Source organism: Bombina bombina, chromosome 3 (assembly GCF_027579735.1).
Source record: "Bombina bombina isolate aBomBom1 chromosome 3, aBomBom1.pri, whole genome shotgun sequence".
NCBI lineage: Eukaryota > Metazoa > Chordata > Amphibia > Anura > Bombinatoridae > Bombina > Bombina bombina.
The window spans coordinates 214255883-214278950 of NC_069501.1; the positions used below are offsets into that span (position 1 = coordinate 214255883).

The 23068-nt window shown below is 42.8% G+C and overlaps 1 protein-coding gene across 3 annotated transcripts in view; it reads right to left on the reverse strand.

Moving 5' to 3' along the window:
• ABR (ABR activator of RhoGEF and GTPase) overlaps positions 1-23068 on the reverse strand; it is a 1041787-nt gene that overhangs the window by 507286 nt on the left and 511433 nt on the right. Inside the window, exon 1 of one of the 3 annotated variants that reach the window (XM_053706129.1) lies at positions 1749-2620. The exons of the other annotated variants lie outside the window; for them this stretch is intronic. Within the exon in view, the coding sequence (XP_053562104.1) occupies positions 1749-1913 (165 nt within the window). The 5' untranslated portion in view covers positions 1914-2620. Of the gene's footprint in view, positions 1-1748; positions 2621-23068 lie in introns of those variants that run through there. 3 annotated transcript variants of the gene reach the window in all.

Consider the following 23068-nt stretch of genomic DNA (forward strand, 5'->3'; position numbering starts at 1 on the left):
AGAGGTTAGAAATCTAACATAAAATTAGATTCTAGATACAACCTTAGGTATGGGGCTTATTTTCCAAACAGTAAATCACCAACCAAACCCCCTTCTGTATTCAAATTAATCACACCTTTGTTGTTAGCACAGCCACAGACTGAACTGGGCAACAGCATGGTACAATCACCCTGATTATAGCTCAAGGATAATCCTCTCCAAGTCATGTGACTGAGGTGTGGCACTATCCTGCAAGACATGAGCAAAGTCTCTTGCTGGAGGCCCAGTGAGAATAGTAAAGATGTGTGCATGCAGTTACAGTCTATACAGCACAATGACATAACACAACAGAAAGCAGATCTAACATCATTTGAAGAGACAGTAAATATATGACAAATTGATTGAACAGAGCACCTCATTTTAAACAACTTTCCAGTACACTTATATTATTCATTGTCCTTACTTCTCTATTAAAGAGTAATCCTAGGTGAGCTCAGGAGCGTACACGTGTCTTTAGCTACCTGGCAGCAGTGTTTGCAAGAATGTTTATAGCAATGATATATATAGTTGCAAACACTACTGCCATAAAATGTTATAGACACATACACGCCTCTAAGCTCCTATAAGCCTACTTAGGTCCACTTTTCATAAAGAATACCAAGAGAACAAAGCAAATTTGATAAGAGAAGTAAATTGGAAGGTTGTTTAAAACTGCATGCTGTATCTGAATCATAAAATGTTTTTTTTACTTTACTGTCCCTTTAAATGTGTTTCATAGGATATGTTTTATATAGTCACAAGCAGATATGCACCTCATATAGATCTCCTCCCCCTTGTGGGGAAATACATTATGTCTATGGTTGTATCATTAATGTAGTTTTCCTCATACGCACAAAAGGATAGTTCATAGATGCAATGAGGACACAGAGTATTCTGAAATTATCTCTCTGTATTTGTACTTTACTGTGTAGCAATATTAAAGCAAACAAAAACATATAGTTACCACAATTCATTATTATCATTGGGTGTAATTTGCTAATACAACAAAATGAATGACCAGGCCCTTCTAAAATGCAGCAGTACAACTGTGATCATTTAAAGGGACAGTGTAGTGTAAACAATAAAATGTTATATTTTATTATTTCCTTTATTTTATAAGGTATTTAATAAATCACAAAGTAGTTAAATATATAAGATAATTTGACTCTAGTGGCACACCAGACAAGGATACAGCTGGTGACACAAATAAGGAGATGGCATACATTGCATAGGCTTCAATCACTCGCAGTATCATCATTTGGATCAGTTGGCAGTTTGTGGGCGTTTAACAAATTTAGTGTCCAAGGCCCAAAGGTTTGCACAGAGTTGTTTTATAAATGTAATATTTTTTTTACACTGGCATTACATGTATAATTTACCACAGATGCCAGGACTGTGAATTATACATGTATCTATATTGTACACAAATCCTACAATACATGACACTAATTTGCATCTTGCAGAGCGTCTGTAAGGCCCACTCATCATTCCTAAATATTTTAGCTTGTACCTCAATTTTATCCAGTTACAATCAATTTAACTGAACCCTTGAAAACTTTATGAGCAATACAATTACTCCTAAAATACAAAAATAAAACCTCTGTTAGCAAAGTAGCGCACTGTAGCCATTATGTAGCTATAGATCATGTCAGGGGGCACTGCACACAGGTGCACATATGTGTTGGCACAGGTGAGGCTGATTCATACTTATATTGCATGATACAACCTACCTGGGATGCAGAGAAATTAGAGTGTCCGTCAGGGCTTGTTGGGGTCCTACATTCTCCATCATCAGAGTAAAATGCATCCTCATCCTGTAAGACACGGTCCAGAAAGCTCAGGACCTCCTCTTCGTCCTCCATCCCTGACACTGAGGCTGACAGATTGTTCTCCATAAAGTTCTGTGTCCACTATGACCAAACCAGTAGTGCAGACAGGTGCAGGTCATACTGGGCTACTGCACATTTTCCCTGTCAATGACGAGCCTGGAAGCAACATATGGTGCAGCACACCAAGCAGCAGATGAGCCAAGTGCATGTATTTCCCTAACAACATCAGCACTATCTGCTCTGCATTACTATACAATAGTAGTGCTGCTGAAATTTCACTTCTATCTCTCAGCAAGATGAAAGGAGGGGGCCTGGATGTTTCTGCCACTTCCTCAAAGCTTCTTCCTTATTCTCTAGTTAACCCTAGCAGCTGGCCTGTGCTCTCAGACAGCTCTTTGGATCTTCAGGAGTCAGTCTGCCTATTGCTCATTGAACTTTCCCTTGTGTGTTTGAACTGGCTTCTCAAGCACACACAGGAAATGCTGTCTGGTTGGGCAGGCCTTACAGGCGGGGCTGCTACTGCTGTTTCTTCATGTGCCTGCGGGCTGCTAGTAACCCTTCAATTACTAGAGACCAGAAGAAAGAACCATGTTCACTGGATATGCTATTTAGTGCGAGTATGAAAGAGTCAACTACAATTACATTTTAGCCCTTTATAATTTGTAAAATATTCTTGCTTGCTGTATGTGTCAGTGCACTAATAAACAAATGGTGCAGAACGAACCTACAATGTTTAAAGACACAAGCCTCATTTCACTGATAATTTAGACACATCTACAGTGAGGCAAATCTCTGCAATTAATAAGTGATAGTATGGAAGTGATTCATTAAGGTCTGGAGAGATCCAAATGTCTAATTCAGTAGGAAGCAACAAGATAGACTATCTCTCTGTGATGTGTTCCATGCTGAGTGTGCCAGGTTATGTTTTCTTAAAGAGCACATCAGCAATAAACATGCATCCTCTCTTCCTTAGATCCAGACCCAAAATGCCCAGATTTAAGCAATTACAAAGTGTTCTGAACAAATGATAGTGTAATTATGGTAAAGGCACATGGTATCATGATTGTTTTAAGATAGTAAACATTAATTATATCCATGTCTCTATTTATTTATCAGGGAAGTAGGCAAAGCCAGCTCTTGTGTGGGAACCATGCCTACTATGCAATAAAATAACAAAGATCCTTGCTTAATACAAACACATCCAGATTCATCCAGATTAGCGCCAAGTCGCCAACATGAAACACACACAAAGGATTGCCAGCAGTCCTACGCAAAAATACTCAATGACAAGAGTGGGTGATAAGGTGAAAACAGTAGCTGGGATTGGGATAATACTTTAGAGCATACTCCATGACCCTGCAACTCCTGTCAGCCAAATGTCCATACACAATCAGAGATCAGATCCTTGTATACTATTAATTATATGCTCACATCAGACCTTAGACTTATGCCCTAATACCCATGTTAGTTATTTGCTCACATCACACCTTAGTAACATGACTAATACTCCTGTTAGTTACATGCTCACATCACACCTCAGTCACATGACTAATACTCCTGTTAGTTACATGCTCACATCACACATCAGTCACATGATGAATACTCCTGTTAGTTACATGCTCACATCACACCTCAGTCACATGACTAATACTCCTGTTAGTTACATGCTCACATCACACATCAGTCACATGATGAATACTCCTGTTAGTTACATGCTCACATCACAACTCAGTCACATGACTAATACTCCTGTTAGTTACAAGCTCACATCACACCTCAGTCACATGACTAATACTCCTGTTAGTTACATGCTCACATCACACCTCAGTCACATGACTAATACTCCTGTTAGTTACATGCTCACATCACACATCAGTCACATGATGAATACTCCTGTTAGTTACATGCTCACATCACAACTCAGTCACATGACTAATACTCCTGTTAGTTACAAGCTCACATCACACCTCAGTCACATGACTAATACTCCTGTTAGTTACATGCTCACATCACACCTCAGTCACATGACTAATACTCCTGTTAGTTACATGCTCACATCACACATCAGTCACATGATGAATACTCCTGTTAGTTACATGCTCACATCACAACTCAGTCACATGACTAATACTCCTGTTAGTTACAAGCTCACATCACACCTCAGTCACATGACTAATACTCCTGTTAGTTACATGCTCACATCACACCTCAGTCACATGACTAATACTCCTGTTAGTTACATGCTCACATCACACCTCAGTCACATGACTAATACTCCTGTTAGTTACATGCTCACATCACACCTCAGGCACATGACTAATACCCCTGTTAGTTACATGCTCACATTACAGCCTGATGAAACGTCTCTGTGTAGCCGAGAAATGCGTTACTGATTTTAAGGACATTTTAATAAATTTGTTTTTATTGTACCTCGCTGGAGTGGATCTCCTTCTTATCCTCTAATATCACACATTAATTACGAGTGTCTATAGTGTTTGGGGTTTCCTGCCTGTACTACAGAACACTCTGTCTCCTCCGTAAAGATTGGAGTAAGGTGTGTGTGTCTATCGTACCGTGATTGGCCAGACGAACCACGTGATTGCCGGAGGTTTGCCGTTCGCCAGTGTTTGGTCTTCCGGGCGACTGTGAGGTCCCGGTCTGTGAAACTATGCACATCGTAGTGCCGCTCCGTTTGTAAGTATTGTGTCTGTCACCATAGCGTATTGTTGTGTAGTGGCGATATTACCCTATTTTGGCGCCTTCTTGTCTCCAACTGTACATGCTCACATCACACATCAATCACACGACTAATACCACTGTTAGTTACATGGTCACATCACACCTCAGTCACATGACTAATACCCTGTTAGTTACATGCTCACATCACACCTCAGTCACATGACTAATACCCTGTTAGTTATATGCTCACATCACACCTCAGTCACATGACTAATACCCCTGTTAGTTACATGCTCACATCACACATCAATCACATGACACTAATGCCCCTGTTAGTTATATGCTCACATCACACCTCAGTCACATGACTAATACCCTGTTAGTTACATGCTCACATCACACCTCAGTCACATGACTAATACCCTGTTAGTTACATGCTCACATCACACCTCAGTCACATGACTAATACCCTGTTAGTTACATGCTCACATCACACCTCAGTCACATGACTAATACCCTGTTAGTTACATGCTCACATCACACCTCAGTCACATGACTAATACCCTGTTAGTTACATGCTCACATCACACCTCAGTCACATGACTAATGCCCTGTTAGTTACATGCTCACATCACACCTCAGTCACATGACTAATACCCTGTTAGTTACATGCTCACATCACACCTCAGTCACATGACTAATACCCTGTTAGTTATATGCTCACATCGCACCTCAGTCACATGACACTAATGCCCCTGTTAGTTACATGCTCACATCACACCTCAGTCACATGACTAATGCCCTGTTAGTTACATGCTCACATCACACCTCAGTCACATGACTCTAATGCCCCTGTTAGTTACATGCTCACATCACATCTGTCACATGACACTAATGCCCCTGTTAGTTACATGCTCACATCCCACCTCAGTCACATGACACTAATGCCCCTGTTAGTTACATGCTCACATCACATCTCAGTCACGACACTAATGCCCGTTAGTTACATGCTCACATCACACCTTAGTCACATGACACTAATGCTTGTTAGTTACATGCTCACATCCCACCTCAGTCACATGACACTAATGCCCGTTAGTTACATGCTCACATCACATCTCAGTCACAACACTAATGCCCGTTAGTTATATGCTCACATCACACCTCAGTCACATGACAAATACCCCTGTTAGTTATATGCTCACATCACATCTCAGTCACATGACACTAATGCCCTTGTTAGTTACATGCTCACATCACACCTCAGTCACATGCTCACATCACATCTCAGTCACATGACTCTAATGCCCCTGTTAGTTACATGCTCACATCACACCTCAGTCACATGACTCTAATGCCCCTGTTAGTTACATGCTCACATCACACCTCAGTCACATGACTAATACCCTGTTAGTTACATGCTCACATCACACCTCAGTCACGACACTAATGCCCGTTAGTTACATGCTCACATCACATCTCAATCACATGACACTAATGCTTGTTAGTTACATGCTCACATCCCACCTCAGTCACATGACACTAATGCCCGTTAGTTACATGCTCACATCACACCTCAGTCACATGACTAATACCCTGTTAGTTACATGCTCACAGCACACCTCAGTCACATGACTCTAATGCCCCTGTTAGTTACATGCTCACATCACACCTCAGTCACATGACTAATACCCTGTTAGTTACATGCTCACAGCACACCTCAGTCACATGACACTAATGCCCCTGTTAGTTACATGCTCACATCACATCTCAGTCACGACACTAATGCCCGTTAGTTACATGCTCACATCACACCTTAGTCACATGACACTAATGCTTGTTAGTTACATGCTCACATCCCACCTCAGTCACATGACACTAATGCCCGTTAGTTACATGCTCACATCACATCTCAGTCACAACACTAATGCCCGTTAGTTATATGCTCACATCACATCTCAGTCACATGACACTAATGCCCTTGTTAGTTACATGCTCACATCACACCTCAGTCACATGCTCACATCACATCTCAGTCACATGACACTAATGCCCGTTAGTTATATGCTCACATCACATCTCAGTCACATGACACTAATGCCCTTGTTAGTTACATGCTCACATCACACCTCAGTCACATGCTCACATCACATCTCAGTCACATGACACTAATGCCCGTTAGTTACATGCTCACATCACACCTCAGTCACATGACTCTAATGCCCCTGTTAGTTACATGCTCACATCACACCTCAGTCACATGACTCTAATGCCCCTGTTAGTTACATGCTCACATCACACCTCAGTCACGACACTAATGCCCGTTAGTTACATGCTCACATCACATCTCAGTCACATGACACTAATGCTCGTTAGTTACATGCTCACATCCCACCTCAGTCACATGACACTAATGCCCGTTAGTTACATGCTCACATCACATCTCAGTCACGACACTAATGCCCGTTAGTTACATGCTCACATCCCACCTCAGTCACATGACACTAATGCCCGTTAGTTACATGCTCACATCCCACCTCAGTCACATGACACTAATGCCCATTAGTTATATGCTCACATCACACCTCAGTCACATGACTAATACCCCTGTTAGTTATATGCTCACATCACATCTCAGTCACATGACACTAATGCCCTTGTTAGTTACATGCTCACATCACACCTCAGTCACATGACTCTAATGCCCCTGTTAGTTACATGCTCACATCACATCTCAGTCACATGACACTAATGCCCGTTAGTTACATGCTCACATCACACCTCAGTCACATGACTCTAATGCCCCTGTTAGTTACATGCTCACATCACACCTCAGTCACATGACACTAATGCCCGTTAGTTACATGCTCACATCACACCTCAGTCACATGACACTAATGCCCGTTAGTTACATGTTCACATCCCACCTCAGTCACATGACACTAATGCCCGTTAGTTATATGCTCACATCACACCTCAGTCACATGACTAATACCCCTGTTAGTTATATGCTCACATCACATCTCAGTCACATGACACTAATGCCCTTGTTAGTTACATGCTCACATCACACCTCAGTCACATGACTCTAATGCCCCTGTTAGTTACATGCTCACATCACATCTCAGTCACATGACTCTAATGCCCCTGTTAGTTACATGCTCACATCACATCTCAGTCACATGACACTAATGCCCGTTAGTTACATGCTCACATCACACCTCAGTCACATGACTCTAATGCCCGTTAGTTACATGCTCACATCACACCTCAGTCACATGACTCTAATGCCCCTGTTAGTTACATGCTCACATCACACCTCAGTCACATGACACTAATGCCCGTTAGTTACATGCTCACATCACACCTCAGTCACATGACACTAATGCCCGTTAGTTACATGTTCACATCCCACCTCAGTCACATGACACTAATGCCCGTTAGTTATATGCTCACATCACACCTCAGTCACATGACAAATACCCCTGTTAGTTATATGCTCACATCACACCTCAGTCACATGACTAATACCCCTGTTAGTTATATGCTCACATCACATCTCAGTCACATGACACTAATGCCCTTGTTAGAGCCATTTGACTGAGGTGTGATGTGAGCATGTAACTAATACCCCTGTTAGTTATATGCTCACATCACACCTCAGTCAAATGGCTCTAATACCCCTGTTAGTTATATGCTCACATCACACCTCACTCACATGACCAATACCCTGTTAGTTACATGCTCACATCACATCTCAGTCACATGACACTAATGCCCTTGTTAGTTATATGCTCACATCACACCTCAGTCACATGACACTAATGCCCGTTAGTTACATGCTCACATCACACCTCAGTCACATGACACTAATACCCATTAGTTATATGCTCACATCACACCTCAGTCACATGACTAATACCCCTGTTAGTTATATGCTCACATCACACCTCAGTCACATGACACTAATACCCGTTAGTTATATGCTCACATCACACCTCAGTCACATGACACTAATACCCCTGTTAATTACATGCTCACATCACATCTCAGTCACATGACTAATACACCTGTTAGTTACATGCTCACATCACACCTCAGTCACATGACACTAATGCCCCTGTTAGTTATATGCTCACATCACATCTCAGTCACATGACTAATACACCTGTTGGTTACATGCTCACATCACACCTCAGTCACATGACTAATACCACTGTTAGTTATATGCTCACATCACACCTCAGTCACATGACTAATACCCCTGTTAGTTACATGCTCACATCACACCTCAGTCACATGACACTAATCCCCCTGTTAGTTATATGCTAACATCACATCTCAGTCACATGACTAATACACCTGTTGGTTACATGCTCACATCACACCTCAGTCACATGACTAATACCACTGTTAGTTGTGAACTGCTGGTGCAATGCCACCTACTGTGATCGGGTAGATTTCTGTACGCCGGCGGACAAGTTATGGAGCAGCAGTTCTGTTTCCTTCTGTTTGAGGCTTGTTCAGAAAGTTTTATGCAGAATTGGTTTTATGTAGAATTCATATTTGCATTTATCTGTGCCAATTTGCATTTGTTTGTGAAAACAGAATTTATGCTTACCTGATAAATTACTTTCTCCAACGGTGAGTCCGGTCCACGGCGTCATCCATAACTTGTGGGAATATTCTCTTCCCCAAGAGGAAATGGCAAAGAGCACAGCAAAAGCTGTCCATATAGTCCCTCCTAGGCTCCGCCCACCCCAGTCATTCGACCGACGGACAGGAGAAAAAACAGGAGAAACCATATGGTGCCGTGGTGACTGTAGTTAAAGAAAGAAATTCATCAACCTGATTAAAAAAACCAGGGCGGGCTTCCCCGAATGCTGAGCTATTAGGGGGGGTAATGTTTGACAGGAATAACCTGAATAATTGGGAGATGGGTTACACGGTTCCCCAATTTAATTTACTCAGTGAGGGCAAACTCAAAAACAGGTTAGACCTTACAGACATCCTAGGTGGAGTTTTTGTTAGGTGGCTAAAATATAACCAAGTTCACCATTTTCTCCATACCCACCCTCTCAAACAGTCACTTACAAGAAATCTCACACCCTTTGAACAGACATGCGCTATGACAAGTTCAGCACATCACACCTTATCATGGGCTAAGAGACTCCTAGTTAATGCACAGAGCTCGAAACTTCCTGATTATATAGAAAGCTGGCATAGGGAATTGAATAAGACTATCACAGAAGCAGAGTGGGTTAAAATTTTTAATAATACAAGAAAATCTTCATCCTCAGCTAGATTTTTAGAGACAAATTACAAACTCCTGACTAGGTGGTACTTGACACCTACCAGACTTAAATGCATTTTCCCTGCCTCGTCAGACCTTTGTTGGAGGGGTTGTGGGGAAAGGGGGACGATGGTGGGCATGTCCTAAATTGTCACCTTTTTGGCAGGGCATACAGAATATCCTAAAAGTCATAATGGGGCGGGGGGATTCCTATCAGCTAGACCCGACAACGGCCCTACTGAATCTGTTACCTAAATGTAAATGTAAATGTAAATTAAGAACACGACTAATTCAGTTGGCATTGAATTCTGCTAGGTCCTTAGTCGCTAGGCTCTGGAAATCTCAAATCTCCCCGACCCTAAAGGACTGGCACTCTCACATGACAGATACCTTGAGAATGGAAGAATACGGTTTCTTTAAATCGAATAGGTTAGAATTCTTCCATGATTTAAAATTCATCTGGGATGAAATCCAAAATGATCTGAGGATAGAAGGGGGGAGCTTTACACAAGTTACAGGAGTGACCTAGGAGGAATGACAGGCCTAGTGTTATCTTAGAGAGGTATGGCTGACGTGGTCCCACCCCTGCCTGATACTCTAATAATGACCTCTTTAGCTTAGCACTTCTCTCAAAGGTTGATAGTTAAATACAAAGTCGAGGGATACCACTAGATGTGTAGAATATATACAAAGTGATCTTAAATTAAGAAATTTCGGCATAGTTTTGTTGTTGTTTGAGTTATGTTTTGTACATTGATGTCATTGTCAATCACCATGCATTTATATGGAGTGGGGCTACTGTTATCAAATGGACTTATCACGGACAGTCTAGCTCTACTATTTCATTTTACTATATGGGAGTTCGTTCTCCTTTCTTTTGGAGACTGATGGTTTCTCCCTCTTTTGTTTCTGTTTAAACTTTTGTATCAACAATGACATCCTTTTGTACCATGCTGCTAAATAATGATAATAAAAATGAATAAATAAAAAAAAAAAAAAAAACCAGGGCGGGCCGTGGACCGGACACACTGTTGGAGAAAGTAATTTATCAGGTAAGCATAAATTCTGTTTTCGCCAACATTGGTGTGTCCGGTCCACGGCGTCATCCATAACTTGTGGGAACCAATACCAAAGCTTTAGGACACGGATGAAGGGAGGGAGCCAATCAGGTTACCTAAACAGAAGGCACCACGGCTTGCAAAACCTTTCTCCCAAAAATAGCCTCCGAAGAAGCAAAAGTATCAAATTTGTAGAATTTGGCAAAAGTGTGCAGAGAAGACCAAGTCGCTGCCTTACATATCTGATCAACAGAAGCCTCGTTCTTGAAGGCCCATGTGGAAGCCACAGCCCTTGTAGAGTGAGCTATGATGCATTCAGGAGGCTGCCGTCCGGCAGTCTCGTAAGCCAATCGGATGATGCTTTTCAGCCAAAAGGAAAGAGAGGTAGCAGTAGCTTTTTGACCTCTCCTCTTGCCAGAATAAACGACAAACAGAGAAGACGTTTGTCTAAAATCCTTTGTTGCTTCTAAATAGAACTTTAAAGCACGAACTACATCTAAATTGTCTAACAAACGTTCCTTCTTTGAAACTGGATTCGGACACAAAGAAGGCACAACTATTTCCTGGTTAATATTCTTGTTGGAAACAACCTTTGGAAGGAAACCAGGTTTAGTACGCAAAACAACCTTATCTGAATGGAACACCAGATAGGGTGGATTACACTGCAAAGCAGATAACTCAGAAACTCTTCTAGCAGAAGAGATAGCAACCAAAAACAGAACTTTCCAAGATAACATCTTGATATCTATGGAGTGTAGAGGTTCAAACGGAACCCCTTGAAGAACTGAAAGAACTAAATTCAGACTCCAGGGAGGAGTCAAAGGTCTGTAAACAGGCTTGATCCTGACCAAAGCCTGAACAAAAGCTTGAACATCAGGCACAGCTGCCAGTCGTTTGTGTAACAAGAAAGATAAAGCAGAAATCTGTCCCTTTAGAGAACTCGCTGATAATCCCTTATCCAAACCTTCTTGGAGAAAGGAAAGGATCCTAAGAATTTTGATCTTACTCCATGAGAATCCCTTGGATTCACACCAACAGATATATCCTTTCCATATTTTATGGTAAATTTTTCTAGTCGCAGGTTTTCTGGCTTGTACCAGAGTATCTATTACAGAATCCGAAAACCCACGCTTAGATAAAATCAAGCGTTCAATTTCCAAGACGTTAGCTGGAGGGAAACTAGATTTGGATGTTCGAATGGACCTTGTACTAGAAGATCCTGTCTCAAAGGTAGCTTCCATGGTGGAGCCGATGACATATTCACCAGGTCTGCATACCAAGTCCTGCGTGGCCACGCAGGAGCTATCAAGATCACCGAGGCCCTCTCCTGCTTGATCCTGGCTACCAGCCTGGGAATGAGAGGAAACGGTGGAAACACATAAGCTAGGTTGAAGGTCCAAGGCGTTACTAATGCATCCACTAGAGTCGCCTTGGGATCCCTGGATCTGGACCCGTAGCAAGGAACCTTGAAGTTCTGACGAGACGCCATCAGATCCATGTCTGGAATGCCCCATAATTGAGTCAACTGGGCAAATATCTCCGGGTGGAGTTCCCACTCCCCCGGATGGAATGTCTGACGACTCAGATAATCCGCCTCCCAGTTTTCCACTCCTGGGATGTGGATCGCAGATAGGTGGCAGGAGTGATCCTCCGCCCATTTTATGATTTTGGTCACTTCTCTCATCGCCAGGGAACTCCTTGTTCCCCCCTGATGGTTGATGTAAGCAACAGTCGTCATGTTGTCTGATTGGAATCTTATGAATCTGGCCTTTGCTAGTTGAGGCCAAGCCCTGAGAGTATTGAATATCGCTCTCAGTTCCAGAATGTTTATCGAGAGAAGAGATTCTTCCCGAGACCATAGCCCCTGAGCTTTCAGGGAGTTCCAGACCGCGCCCCAGCCCACTAGACTGGCGTCGGTCGTGACGATGACCCACTCTGGTCTGCGGAAGCTCATTCCCTGGGACAGGTGGTCCTGGGTTAGCCACCAACGGAGTGAGTCTCTGGTCTTCTGATCTAATTGAATCACTGGAGACAAGTCTGTATAGTCCCCATTCCCCTGTTTCAGAATGCACAGTTGTAATGGTCTTAGATGAATTTGCGCAAAAGGAACTATGTCCATTGCTGCAACCATCAACCCTACTACTTCCATGCACTGAGCTATGGAAGGTTGTGGAACAGAGTGAAGAACTTGACAAGCGTTTAGAAGTTTTGACTTTCTGACATCTGTCAGGAAAATCTTCATTTCTAAAGAATCTATTATTGTCCCCAAGAAAGGAACTCTTGTCGACGGAGACAGGGAACTTTTTTCTATGTTCACTTTCCATCCGTGAGATCTGAGAAAGGCCAGAACGATGTCTGTGTGAGCCTTTGCCTTTGAAAGAGACGACGCTTGTATCAGAATGTCGTCCAAGTAAGGTGCCACTGCAATGCCCCTTGGTCTTAGAACCGCTAGAAGGGACCTGAGTACCTTTGTGAAAATCCTTGGAGCAGTGGCTAGCCCGAATGGGAGAGCCACAAACTGGTAATGTTTGTCCAGAAAGGCGAACCTTAGGAACTGATGATGATCTTTGTGGATAGGAATATGTAGATACGCATCCTTTAGATCCACGGTAGTCATAAATTGACCCTCCTGGATTGTAGGTAAAATCGTTGGAATAGGTTCCATTTTGAACGATGGCACTCTGAGAAATTTGTTTAGGATCTTTAAATCCAGAATTGGTCTGAAAGTTCCCTCTTTTTTGGGAACTACAAACAGATTTGAGTAAAAACCCATTCCTTGTTCCACGGTTGGAACTGGGTGTATCACTCCCATTTTTAACAGGTCTTCTACACAATGTAAGAATGCCTGTCTCTTTATTTGGTTTGAAGATAAGTGAGACATGTGGAACCTTCCCCTTGGGGGTAGTTCCTTGAATTCCAGAAGATAACCCTGAGAAACTATTTCTAGTGCCCAGGGATCCTGAACATCGCTTGCCCAAGCCTGAGCGAAGAGAGAGTCTGCCCCCTACTAGATCCGGTCCCGGATCGGGGGCTACTCCTTCATGCTGTTTTGGTAGCAGCAGCAGGCTTCTTGGCCTGCTTACCCTTGTTCCAGCCTTGCATCGGTTTCCAAGCTGGTTTGGTTTGTGAAGCATTACCCTCTTGTCTAGAGGCTGCAGAGTTGGAGGCCGGTCCGTTCCTGAAATTGCGAAAGGAACGAAAATTAGACTTATTCTTGGCCTTGAAAGGCCTATCTTGTGGGAGGGCGTGGCCCTTACCCCCAGTGATGTCTGAGATAATCTCTTTCAATTCTGGAACAAAAAGGGTTTTACCCTTGAAAGGGATATTAAGCAATTTTGTCTTGGAAGATACATCCGCTGACCAAGACTTTAGCCAGAGCGCTCTGCGTGCCACAATTGCAAACCCTGAATTTTTTGCTGCTAATCTAGCTAACTGCAAAGCGGCATCTAAAATAAAGGAATTAGCTAACTTAAGTGCGTGAATTCTGTCCATAACCTCCTCATACGGAGTCTCTCTACTGAGCGACTTTTCTAGTTCCTCGAACCAGAACCACGCTGCTGTAGTGACAGGAATAATGCACGAAATAGGTTGCAGGAGGTAACCTTGCTGTACAAAAATCTTTTTAAGCAAACCCTCCAATTTTTTATCCATAAGATCTTTAAAAGCACAATTATCCTCGATAGGAATAGTAGTGCGCTTGGCTAGTGTAGAAACTGCCCCCTCGACCTTAGGGACTGTCTGCCATAAGTCCTTTCTGGGGTCGACCATAGGAAATAATTTCTTAAATATAGAAGGGGGGACAAAAGGTATGCCGGGCTTCTCCCACTCCTTATTCACTATGTCCGCCACCCGCTTGGGTATAGGAAAAGCGTCGGGGTGCACCGGAACCTCTAGGAACTTGTCCATCTTACACAATTTTTCTGGAATGACCAGGTTGTCACAATCATCCAGAGTAGATAGCACCTCCTTAAGCAGTGCGCGGAGATGCTCTAATTTAAATTTAAATGTCACAACATCAGGTTCTGCCTGCTGAGAAATTCTACCTGAATCAGAAATTTCCCCATCTGACAAAACCTCCCTCATGGCCACTTCAGATTGGTGTGAGGGTATGACAGAGCAATTATCATCAGCGCCCTCCTGCTCTACAGTGTTTAAAACAGAGCAATCGCGCTTTCTCTGAAATGCAGGCATTTTGGATAAGATATTTGCTATGGAGTTATCCATTACTGCCGTCAATTGTTGCATAGTAACAAGCATTGGCGCGCTAGAAGTACTAGGGGTCTCCTGCGTGGGCAAAACTGGTGTAGACACAGAAGGAGATGATGTAGAACTATGTCTACTCCCTTCATCTGATGAATCATCTTGGGCAACTTTACTATCTGTGGCAGTACTGTCCTTACTTTGTTTGGACGCTATGGCACAATTATCACACAATTTTGAAGGGGGAGACACATTGGCTTCCATACATACAGAACATAGTTTATCTGAAGGCACAGACATGTTAAACAGGCTTAAACTTGTCAATAAAGTACAAAAACCGTTTTAAAACAAAACCGTTACTGTCTCTTTAAATTTTAAACAGGGCACACTTTATTACTGAATATGTGAAAAACTATGAAGGAATTGTTCAAATTTAACCAAATTTTCACCACAAAACATTGCACCCCAAATTTCAAAGCTTTAACCCTTAAAATGAGGAAACCGGAGCCGGTTACAGTTTTAACCCCTCTACAGTCCCAGCTACAGCCTTTGCTGCGACTTTACCAAACCCAGGGGGGTATACGATACCAAATGAAGCCTTCTAGGAACCTTTTCAACTACTTTCAGACCCACACACATGCAGCTGCATGTCCTGCTCTCAAAAGTAACTGCGCAGTAATGGTGCGAAAATGAGGCTCTGCCTACTACAGGGAAGGCCCTTCTTGACTGGGAAGGTGTCTAAACCAGTGCCTGACGTAAAAAAACGTTCCCCAAAGTTTATAAAGTGTGAATTTCAACATTAAGCTGTATAAAATGCCCAAATAAAGCAATCGATCTAGCCCATAAAAGTGTCTACCAGTTTTATAGCCCATATTAAGCCCTTTATTCTGTTTGAGACTAAGAAAATGGCTTACCGGTCCCCATGAGGGGAAATGACAGCCTTCCAGCATTACACAGTCTTGTTAGAAATATGGCTAGTCATACCTTAAGCAGAAAAGTCTCAACAGTCCTATGTGGAAACAGCAAACGATTTTAGTTACTGCTGCTAAAATCATAATCCTCTCACAAACAGAACTCTTCATCTTTTTCTGTTTCAGAGTAAATAGTACATACCAGCACTATTTTAAAATAACAAACTCTTGATAGTAGAATAAAAAACTACAACTAAACACCACATACTCTTCACCATCTCCGTGGAGATGCTGCTTGTTCAGCGGCAAAGAGAATGACTGGGGTGGGCGGAGCCTAGGAGGGACTATATGGACAGCTTTTGCTGTGCTCTTTGCCATTTCCTGTTGGGGAAGAGAATATTCCCACAAGTTATGGATGACGCCGTGGACCGGACACACCAATGTTGGAGAAAACAATGCTGTGTGTGTTAAAGGAGGGGATCAAATCACTACTTTGTGTGTGTTACTGGCAGCCAAAGAGGTAAAATAATTTGTGTGTTGCTGGCATCAAAAGGGATAGAAACACTGCCAAGTTGCAAAAAAACATAATTTATACTTACCTGATAAATTTATTTCTCTTGTAGTGTGTTCAGTCCACGGGTCATCCATTACTTATGGGATATATTCTCCTTCCCAACAGGAAGTTGCAAGAGGATCACCCAAGCAGAGCTGCTATATAGCTCCTCCCCTCACATGTCATATCCAGTCATTCGACCGAAACAAGACGAGAAAGGAAAAACTATAGGGTGCAGTGGTGACTGGAGTTTTAATTAAAATTTAGAACTGCCTTGCCGTTGACTGAAATACAAGAGAAATAAATTTATCAGGTAAGCATAAATTATGTTTTCTCTTGTTAAGTGTGTTCAGTCCACGGGTCATCCATTACTTATGGGATACCAATACCAAAGCTAAAGTACACGGATGATGGGAGGGACAAGGCAGGAACATTAAACAGAAGGAACCACTGCCTGTAGAACCTTTCTCCCAAAAACAGCCTCCGAAGAAGCAAAAGTGTCAAATTTGTAAAATTTTGAAAAGGTATGAAGTGAAGACCAAGTTGCAGCCTTGCAAATCTGTTCAACAGAGGCCTCATTCTTAAAGGCCCAGGTGGAAGCCACAGCTCTAGTGGAATGAGCTGTAATTCTTTCAGGAGGCTGCTGTCCAGCAGTCTCATAGGCTAAACGTATTATGCTACGAAGCCAAAAGGAGAGAGAGGTTGCCGAAGCTTTTTGACCTCTCCTCTGTCCAGAGTAAACGACAAACAGAGAAGAAGTTTGCCGAAAATCTTTAGTTGCCTGTAAGTAGAACTTCAGGGCACGGACTACGTCCAGATTATGCAAAAGACGCTCCTTCTTTGAAGAAGGATTAGGACATAATGATGGAACAACAATCTCTTGATTGATATTCCTGTTAGAAACAACCTTAGGTAAAAACCCAGGTTTAATACGCAGAACTACCTTGTCTGAATGAAAAATCAGATAAGGAGAATCGCAATGTAAGGCAGATAACTCAGAGACTCTTCGAGCCGAGGAAATAGCCATCAAAAACAGAAGTTTCCAAGATAAAAGTTTAATATCAATGGAATGAAGGGGTTCAAACGGAACACCCTGAAGAACTTTAAGAACCACGGAGGAGCAACAGTTTTAAACACAGGCTTAATCCTAGCCAAAGCCTGACAAAAAGCCTGGACGTCTGGATTCTCTGCCAGACGTTTGTGTAAAAGAATAGACAGAGCAGAAATCTGTCCCTTTAACGAACTAGCGGATAAACCCTTTTCTAAACCTTCTTGTAGAAAAGCCAATATCCTAGGAATCCTAACTTTACTCCATGAGTAACTCTTGGATTCACACCAATATAAATATTTACGCCATATCTTATGGTAAATTTTTCTGGTAACAGGTTTCCGAGCCTGTATTAATGTGTCAATAACCGACTCCGAAAAACCACGCTTTGATAGAATCAAGCGTTCAATCTCCATGCAGTCAGCCTCAGAGAAATTAGGCTTGGATGGTTGAAAGGACCCTGAATTAGAAGGTCCTGCCTCAGAGGCAGAGACCATGGTGGACAGGCCGACATGTCCACTAGGTCTGCATACCAGGTCCTGTGTGGCCACGCAGGCGCTATCAGAATCACCGATGCTCTCTCCTGTTTGATCCTGGCAATCAGTCGAGGTAGCAACGGAAATGGTGGAAACACATAAGCCATGTTGAAAACCCAAGGGGCTGCTAGTGCATCTACCAGCACCGCTCCCGGGTCCCTGGACCTGGATCCGTAACAAGGAAGCTTGGCATTCTGGCGAGATGCCATGAGATCCAGCTCCGGTTCGCCCCAACGAAGAATCAGTTGAGCAAACACCTCCGGGTGAAGTTCCCACTCCCCCGGATGAAAGGTCTGGCGACTTAGAAAGTCCGCCTCCCAGTTCTCCACGCCTGGGATGTAGATTGTTGTCAGGTGATAAGAGTGAGACTCTGCCCAGCGAATTATCTTCGAGACTTCCAACATCGCTAGGGAACTCCTGGTTCCCCCTTGGTGATTGATGTAAGCCACAGTCGTGATGTTGTCCGACTGAAATCTGATGAACCTCAGTGTTGCTAACTGAGGCCAAGCTAGAAGAGCATTGAATATTGCTCTTAATTCCAGAATGTTTATTGGGAGGAGTTTCTCCTCCTGAGTCCACGATCCCTGAGCCTTCAGGGAGTTCCAGACTGCACCCCAGCATAATAGGCTGGCATCTGTTGTTACAATCGTCCAATCTGGCCTGCGAAAAGTCATTCCTTTGGACAGATGAACCCGCGACAACCACCAGAGAAGAGAATCTCTGGTCTCTTGGTCCAGATTTAGTAAAGGGGACAGATCTGAGTAATCCCCATTCCACTGACTTAGCATGCATAGTTGCAGCGGTCTGAGATACAGGCGCGCAAATGGCACTATGTCCATTGCCGCGACCATTAAGCCGATTACTTCCATGCACTGAGCTACTGATGGACTTGGAATGGAATGAAGGACACGGCAAGCATTTAGGATTTTTGATAACCTGGACTCCGTCAGGTAAATCTTCATCTCTACAGAATCTATAAGAGTCCCTAGAAAGGGAACCCTTGTGAGTGGGAACAGAGAACTCTTTTCCATGTTCACTTTCCACCCATGCGACCTCAGAAATGCTAGAACTATCTCTGTATGAGACTTTGCATTTTGAAAACTTGACGCTTGTATCAGAATGTCGTCTAGGTACGGAGCCACCGCTATGCCTCGCGGTCTTAGTACCGCCAGAAGCGAGCCCAGAACCTTTGTAAAAATTCTCGGGGCCGTAGCCAACCCGAAGGGAAGAGCTACAAACTGGTAATGCCTGTCTAGAAAGGCAAACCTTAGGTACCGATAATGATCTTTGTGAATCGGTATGTGAAGGTAGGCATCCTTTAGGTCCACTGTGGTCATATACTGACCCTCTTGGATCATGGGTAGGATGGTTCGAATAGTTTCCATTTTGAACGATGGAACCCTTAGGAATTTGTTTAAGATTTTCAGGTCCAAGATTGGCCTGAAGGTACCCTCTTTTTTGGGAACCACAAACAGATTTGAGTAAAAACCCTGCCCTTGTTCCGACCGCGGAACTGGGTGGATCACTCCCATTACTAAGAGGTCTTGTACACATCGTAGAAATGCCTCTTTCTTTATCAGGTTTGTTGATAACCTTGACAGATGAAATCTCCCTTGTGGAGGAGAAGTTTTGAAGTCCAGAAGGTATCCCTGAGATATGATCTCCAACGCCCAGAGATCCTGGACATCCCTTGCCCAGGCCTGGGCGAAGAGAGAAAGTCTGCCCCCCACTAGATCCGTTTCCGGATAGGGGGCCCTTTCTTCATGCTGTCTTAGGGGCAGAAGTAGGTTTTCTGGCCTGCTTGCCCTTGTTCCAGGAATTGGTTGCTTTTCCAACCCTGTCTGTAACGAGTAGCAGTCCCTTCCTGTTTTGGAGCGGAGGAAGTTGATGCTGCTCCTGCCTTGAAATTACGAAAGGCACGAAAATTAGACTGTTTGGCCTTTGATTTGGCCCTGTCCTGAGGAAGGGTGTGACCCTTACCTCCAGTAATGTCAGCAATAATTTCTTTCAAGCCGGGCCCGAATAAGGTTTGCCCTTTGAAAGGAATATTAAGCAATTTAGATTTAGAAGTTACATCTGCTGACCAGGATTTAAGCCATAGCGCTCTGCGCGCCTGGATGGCGAATCCGGAGTTCTTAGCCGTTAGTTTGGTTAAATGCACCACGGCTTTAAGCTTGTTCATAATCTCATCCAATGGTGCTGTGCGAATAGCCTCTTCCAGAGACTCAAACCAGAATGCCGCCGCAGCAGTGACGGGCGCAATGCATGCAAGGGGCTGTAATATAAAACCTTGTTGAACAAACATTTTCTTAAGGTAACCTTCTAATTTTTTATCCATTGGATCTGAGAAAGCACAACTATCCTCCACCGGGATAGTGGTACGCTTGGCTAAAGTAGAAACTGCTCCCTCCACCTTAGGGACCGTCTGCCATAAGTCTCGTGTGGTGGCGTCTATTGGGAACATTTTTCTAAATATCGGAGGAGGGGAAAAGGGCACACCGGGTCTATCCCACTCCTTGCTAATAATCTCTGTAAGCCTTTTAGGTATAGGAAAAACGTCAGTACACACCGGTACCGCATAGTATTTATCCAGCCTACATAATTTCTCTGGGATTGCAACCGTGTCGCAATCATTCAGAGCCGCTAACACCTCCCCTAGCAATACACGGAGGTTCTCAAGCTCCCCGGATCTGGTCTCCCCGGATCAGATCCGTCACCCACAGAATGAAGCTCTCCGTCCTCATGTTCTGCAAATTGTGACGCAGTATCGGACATGGCTCTCGTGTCATCGGCGCGCTCTGTCCTAAACCCAGAGCTATCGCGCTTGCCTCTTAACTCAGGCAAATTAGATAATACTTCTTTCATAACATTAGCCATATCATGCAAAGTGATTTGTAAGGGCCTTGATGTACTTGGCGCCACAATCTCACGCACCTCCTGAGCGGGAGGCGAAGGTACTGACACGTGAGGAGAGTTAGTCGGCATAACTTCCCCCTCGTTGTCTGGTGATAATTTCTTTACCGGTAAAGACTGACTTTTATTTAAAGTAACATCAATACAATTGGTACACAAATTTCTATTGGGCTCCACATTGGCTTTTAAACATAATGAACAAGTAGATTCATCTGTATCAGACATGTTTAAACAGACTAGCAATGAAGGCTAGCAAGCTTGGAAAAAATCTTTCAATAAATTTACAAGCAATAGAAAAAACGCAGCAGCGCTTTTAAAAACACAAAAAAACTGTCACAGTTGAAATAACAATGAACTAATTCAGTTATAGCCAACAATTTTAATAGTAAATGTATGAATTTAGCAGAGGATTGCACCCACTAGCAAACGGATGATTAATCCCTCAATACCCAAAACTGGATAATCAATTTAAGATTTAACGTTTTTCTCACAGTCAAACACACTGTCACAGGTCTGCTGTGACTGATTACCTCCCTCAAAAATGAATTTTGAAGACCCCTGAGCTCTCTGGAGACGTCCTGGATCAAGGAGGAAGAAGCAGGAAGACTGTGCTAGAATTTTAACTGTGCAACAAGGCGCTAAAAAGGCCCCTCCCACTCATATTACAACAGTGGGAGACCTGTTACAACGGTTTCTATGTAGAAATATACGATAGCCATGTGGAAAAAAATCATGCCCAAAAGGATTTATCACCAAAGTACCTCACAAAACGAATAACATGCCAGTAAACGTTTTAAAAAACAACTTTCCAGGGTTATGCAAAGTTATCACTAAGCCTGCTACCAGTCGCTTCTACTGCAGTTAAGGCTCATACATTTGTTTCAGTATTAACAGTATCTTCTCAGTCAGATTCTAGTCCCTAGAAAATAACTCAACTGTGCATACATTTATCAGCCTGATACCAGTCGCTACTACTGCATTAAAGGCTGTACTTACATCATATGGGTAACAGCAGTGTTTTCTTAGTCAATTCCATTCCTAGAAAATATTTACTGCACATACCTCATTTGCGGGGGACCCTGCCTGCTATTCCCTTTTCTGAAGTTACCCCACTCCTCAGAATGTGCGAGAACAGCCAGTGGATCTTAGTTACGTCTGCTAAGATCATAGAAAAACGCAGGCAGATTCTTCTTCTAAATACTGCCTGAGAAAAAAAAAAACAGCACACTCCGGTGCCATTTTAAAATAATAAACTTTTGATTGAAGAATAATTAGGTAAAAAACTCCTATCTCCTCTCGCGACCTCCTTCTTTGTTGAGACTTGCAAGAGAATGACTGGATATGACATGTGAGGGGAGGAGCTATATAGCAGCTCTGCTTGGGTGATCCTCTTGCAACTTCTTGTTGGGAAGGAGAATATATCCCATAAGTAATGGATGACCCGTGGACTGAACACACTTAACAAGAGAAATGTATATGGTGGGTTAGCTGTGGTGCCTATTGTGTGATCCCACCTATCACCTGAAGGTCCAGTATGTTTATGGGTGACAGCTGGCAAGCCTAAATCTATTTACCCTAAAAAGACTGATCCAGGTAAAGTCAGTGTATTTTCAAGTATTAACAAGGATCAGAAAAGATAAGATGGATATATATGTGACAACTAAACATATCATTACCTTTTTTTTTTTTGCAGGATCTGACTATCTGTGTGATGAAGACATGGATCCAATAGGATCCAGTTGTTTTAGATTTGGTAGTTTACAGGATGTAAAAAAATAAATTACTAATATGTTTCTGTATATTTGAGATGGTTCAGCTAACTCCATGTTTATGAGATTTAAACATTAGTCCAGCAAGACTGATTGCATAAAAAACATGCTTCAATACTGCAATAGGCAAGATAGACGTGTTTATTGTATGTAAACATAGAACATAATACACATGGATTTGTCAGGCTCTAGCTGGGTTTGTGTTAAAGGGACAGTATACACCAATTTTCATATAACTGCATGTAATAGACACTACTATAA